General features: G+C 55.4%; 1 protein-coding gene across 1 annotated transcript; it reads left to right on the plus strand.

The window, feature by feature from the left end:
• Window positions 1–1,793: 1,793 nt before the first annotated feature.
• Window positions 1,794–3,145, plus strand: CD52 (CD52 molecule; the record flags this gene model as incomplete). The annotated part of the gene is made up of 2 exons (XM_079720274.1): window positions 1,794–1,847; window positions 3,008–3,145. The coding sequence occupies 2 exons, from the start codon at window positions 1,794–1,796 to the stop codon at window positions 3,143–3,145; spliced, it is 192 nt and encodes a 63-aa protein (XP_079576400.1).
• Window positions 3,146–4,789: the final 1,644 nt, after the last annotated feature.

The raw sequence follows: 4,789 nt of genomic DNA on the forward strand, positions 1-4,789 counted from the left end.
GAATCCACAGCATGAAGAAAAGGCATCCTGGCTGGCCCCAGGGTTTAGCCCATCTTAGCTGCCTCTTTGTAAGAAGGGAGAAGACTGCCCAGTATGATGGCGCCAATTTTCAGCAGAGCAATCTTGGACTTCAACATGGACCTCTTGTCTCCTGGGCTAGTGCCCTTCTAGTATCTCTGCCTCACAGGCTCTCATGAACCCCCAGAATCACCCACCCCAACAGGTGCACCAAAGGCAGCTGAGACTTGAACAGAGGGTCCGGAAAAGCCTCTGGTGAAGGAGCTGATGGGGGTGGGCAGTGACGGGTAGTTGAGGGCTCCACCCACCTCCTTCCTTACCCACCTCCCCGGGGCGGGGCGAGATTCCTACCCCTCTCTCGCCACTTCTTGGCTTTCTCTCTCCACCCCTGACTTTCAGTTCTTTTCTGTTTCTTCTTAGCCAGGGCTGGAGGCCCTAAAGGCCCACTCAGGTTTTTCTGAGGCTTCATACATGAGACACAAAAGCATAGAAGGGGAGTGAGAGGGTTTATTTTTTTCACTATCTGGCATGCAAATGAGACACAGAATAGACTAAGGAAGGGAGAGTAAGTGAGGCTGGAGCTGGGCTGTAGAGCCAATCCCTGGGTCCTCCAGGAGGGAGTGGGTCAGGGAACCAAGATTTAATTGGTGACTTCTAGGAAAGCCCCAGAGGTTACATACATGGCTGCAGCTTCAGACATACCTGGATTCAATTTCACATGAAGCTGGCTCCACCTTTTATTACCTTGGACAAGTCACTTAATATCCAAGCCTCAGTTTCTTCATCAGGAAAATGGGGATAATTACAAAACCTACTGCAGAACCCCACTGAGAAAATAAAATGAGAGGATGTATAAAGAATGGAGCACTGTCCAGGCACCTTTGTGATTCACCTCATCCCCCACCCCTGGCTAGAACTTCACAGCCACCCCACCCCAAACCCCTTCCCCAGCAGTTTATTAACTTCTGGTCCCTCCACTAGCCCTCCTCCTATCCATCTGAGATTGATATACACAATCTGTTATTTTCTTCATCCAAATCACAAGATACTAGGTCTTAATAAACTTCAGAAATAATCCACTTCAGTCTTCTCACTTGAAATGAGAAACCTGAGACCCAGGGGGAATGGGCTCACCTAGAAGCTAGGTTTCTGGATTCCTAACACAGTGCTCCTTCGTTTTCACAGAAATCTCCTCCCCCACCACCCCAAATTTTCATGCTCCCCAAGCCTTCATTCTGAACCTGTGGAACAGTCCACAACCTTATCCTGAAACCTAAATTTATCCCAGCCTTTCCTCCTTCAGCGCCTATCCCCTGCCCCAATCTCCTTTTAATTATACTGTATTTAATTCTCTGGCAGCTCTTTTGTTAAAGGCTCAGAGAGGTACAGTTTCTGGCCCAGGGTCTTGGAGTTGATAGGTGATTAAACCAAGATTCAATCCCCGCTATGCATGACTCCAAGCCCAGGGTTCTATGTACTGCCCCACAGGTGCCTCGTGGATGCCTACCTCCCATCCCCTGGGATGTGCCTCAGTCCCTCTCCAGAGCCCATCATCTGCCAGGGCTGTAGAACCTAGGGCCTAGCACACTCCACCCCAAGGTCTTTAGAAAAGCAGTAGCACCCCACCCCACCCTGTAGGCCCTCCTTCCTTTCCCTCCACCCCGCCTCCCTGCCTCCTTCTCGTTCAAAAGCAGCCAAGCCAAAAGAGGCCTGCAGACAGCCCTGCGTTCATCTCCAAAAGCTGCTACAAAGAGGGCCATTGAGAGACTGCCAAGATGAAAGGCTTCCTCTTCCTCCTATTCACCATCAGCCTCCTGATTATGATTCAGGTAAGAGCAGCACCCCAGAGCCCCTGGAACCATCACCCAGGACTCCCCAGATCTGCCCGGCATGGGGGAGAGGGCATGCAGGCTCCTGGGCACCCAGCCTTCTTCCACGGGAGCAGGGGCTCCAGCACGGGAACCAAGGGCTCAGGGGGCCTGGCTCCCAGCCTTCCAGTCCTTCTGGTTGGGATCAGACTGTTTGAGGGCTGCCCCTGAGCAGGACTGTCTCCTGTACCCGAGGCTAGGGAGCACTTACAGGGTGCCAGGCACACTGAGGCACCCAAGGGGTGCTGCAGAATAACAGGGGACTGAGAGGCTTGGGAAGACAGCCCTGAGTGAGGATGGCATCAACCCACAGGGAACCTGGGGAAATGGTCCTATGGGAGGGGGCCGGAAAATGTCCAAATGGAGCCTGATCCGGTTCTGGAGGTGGCAGGAAACTCCCCGGGAGAGGAGCCTGTGTGTTCGGCAATGCTAAGATAGAAATCTCCCACTCCAGAAACAGAGTCTCGCGAGATCAACTGCTATTCCAAGAGGCAGCTTTGGCAGCATCTCACATGTTAGTCAGCATAGGAGATGGGAACCATCAAGTTTTCGATCAGAACAGCTTGATCAAGCATCTAGAACAGCTCGATCACCATCAAAAACAGCTTAATCTCCATGAGGGGCAGTTTTAGTTGCAGCCTGATCAAGCATTGAGAACAGTTTGATCACCATCTGGCCACCTCCTCAGGGGAGAAGTCACACCCTCCCCACCCACCTACACTTTGCCAGGTGCCTTCTCACCAGCCCTGTCTCATGTGACCCCCATAACTGTGACGGGCTCTTCTCCCCATTCACAAGATGAAGAAACTGAGGTTCAGGGAGGCTCAGGCCCTGGATGGTCAAGGGCTGGGGCCACAGGCTCCCCTAGCTCCTACATGCTGGAGGAGCTGGTGGTCTGGTGGACGTGAAAGGCAGGTTCTGTGGGACGAGGACCAGTAACCGCCTCTGACCCTGCCTGTGTTGAGGCAGGAAGCAGCCAACCATCCCCACAGGACCTTGTGGCAGAAGTTGTAGTCACTGGGGCAGGGAACTGAGAACTACAGTCTCGGGGTGGGGGAGCTGTCTCTAAACATCAAACATGAGATTCAACCCCCCGTGAGCTTGCCGCACTTCTCTTGCAGATACAAACTGGAGTCTTGGGAAACCAGACCACCACCCAGAAACCCAGGAATGGGGCCCCAGCCCTCGGCAGCCTGGGCGGCGGCAGCATCCTTCTCTTCTTGACTAACATCCTCATCCAGCTCTTCCACCTCAGATGAGGTGACATGCCCCAGCCCAGCCCTAGCCCCGTGCCCCCAGGACAGCTGCCACCATCACTAGCAAGAGAAGCCCCTCCCCGCCCCATCCTTGGGAGGGGCTGATGCTAGAGATGAGCAGCTTGTGGGAATTGACAGGCAGAGCCTGGGGGGCCATGGCCGACACAGCGAGATACTGACATGGAGGGGCAAGCACCACCCAGCCGGGGCTCAATAAAGTTGTCATGTACTTGGAGTGGGGTCCTGTGTGTGGTCACTGGACGTCACCAGGCCCAAAGAGCCGGGTCTGCAGCAGCACCAAGGGGCCACCTATAGCCCCATCAGCAGGCGAGGTGGCACCAGCGAGCTCGCACCTCACCTGCCCTGCGCCAAAGTCCAAATGCAGAGGCCCTTCCCCTTCGAATCCCCTTGCAGGGACACGACCCAGAAACTGCCATCTTCACCCTCCCTTTAGGTGCATTTGCTTACCTGTCCCTGGGAGCTTGGGAATGATGGTCCCAGAGGACCCCACCCCCACCCCCTCCCAGACCCTGGACATTCCCAGTTGCGGAGGCTCAGAGAGCCCCCCACTCCACTGCCTCGGTGTCCTCAGAGTGACAGATTCAGAGAGAAGCGCCCCCCACCCAGCCTATAGGGGTTCCCAGCCTCACAGCCATCCTCCTGTCTTCACGTCTCCAACCACTGGGGGCTGAAAAAGATGAAGAGGCCACTGTCCATTTCTTCCCTGCCTACCCATGGGCTGGGAAGGCAGGAAGGACAAACAGCTGTTCCAACCGCTCTGACCCCTTCTGGGTTTGGGCTGGTGGAATTGGGAGCTGAAGAGTAGGAAGGGAACTCTGGAGAAGCCCCCAAGGGCCTCGGCCATCTCTGCCTCTTCCTGGAGGATGCTGGCCAAGGGGACAAGTGTCTACCAGATTGAAAGACTATGTCCTGCCCTCTCTGAGCTGGGTTAGGGACCAAGACCCCCTGTTCTGGCTTCTTGGGGGCCAAACCTTTAGGACTTAAGACCAGAGTTGGGGGAAATTGAGAGGAGCCCGGGTGGGCAAGGCCCTTTGAGGTGTAGCTCCCACTTGCCTTTCCCACCCCGCCCACTGAGTCCCCCCGGCACTGCACTTCCAAGTTTCCGCCCCTGGACTTGTCTGCATCCCTCTGCCACCCTCTGGCCTGGCTGACTCCTCCTCATCCTCCACATCTTAGCTGAGGGTTCCCTCCTCCGAGCAGGGTTCCCTGCCCTGTGCCCCTAAAAGGTTTAGGTTCCTCCCCTGTGCATCCCTTCACTTCCATCCCTACCCAGTCACTGAGTGTATCACCGTTCCCATCGGCATCCTCCACTGGACTGTGAGTGGCTTGAGGGTGGGGACCCAGGGGCTTGGTTCATATTTGTGTCCCCACAGCCCAGTGCCGAATCTGGCTCAGAGCAGGACCTGAGAACACATCATTTGGGGTGACTGCGTACAAGACCACACTCAGCGGCTAGCCTGCCTCCCACTGTTCCCTCTGGTGGCAGACGGAGGCCTTACCTGGGCCCCAGAACTGGAGCTGGGAGGGAAGAAGCCCACCTGAGTGCAGGCAAGTAAAAAAGCAGGTGAACAAATCCTCACTCCCACCCCCAAATATCAAGGTGCACAGAGATGAGGATACCTGGGA

The sequence above is a fragment of the Hyperoodon ampullatus genome, assembly GCF_949752795.1.
Source record: "Hyperoodon ampullatus genome assembly, chromosome: 2".
Classification (NCBI taxonomy): Eukaryota; Metazoa; Chordata; class Mammalia; order Artiodactyla; family Ziphiidae; genus Hyperoodon; species Hyperoodon ampullatus.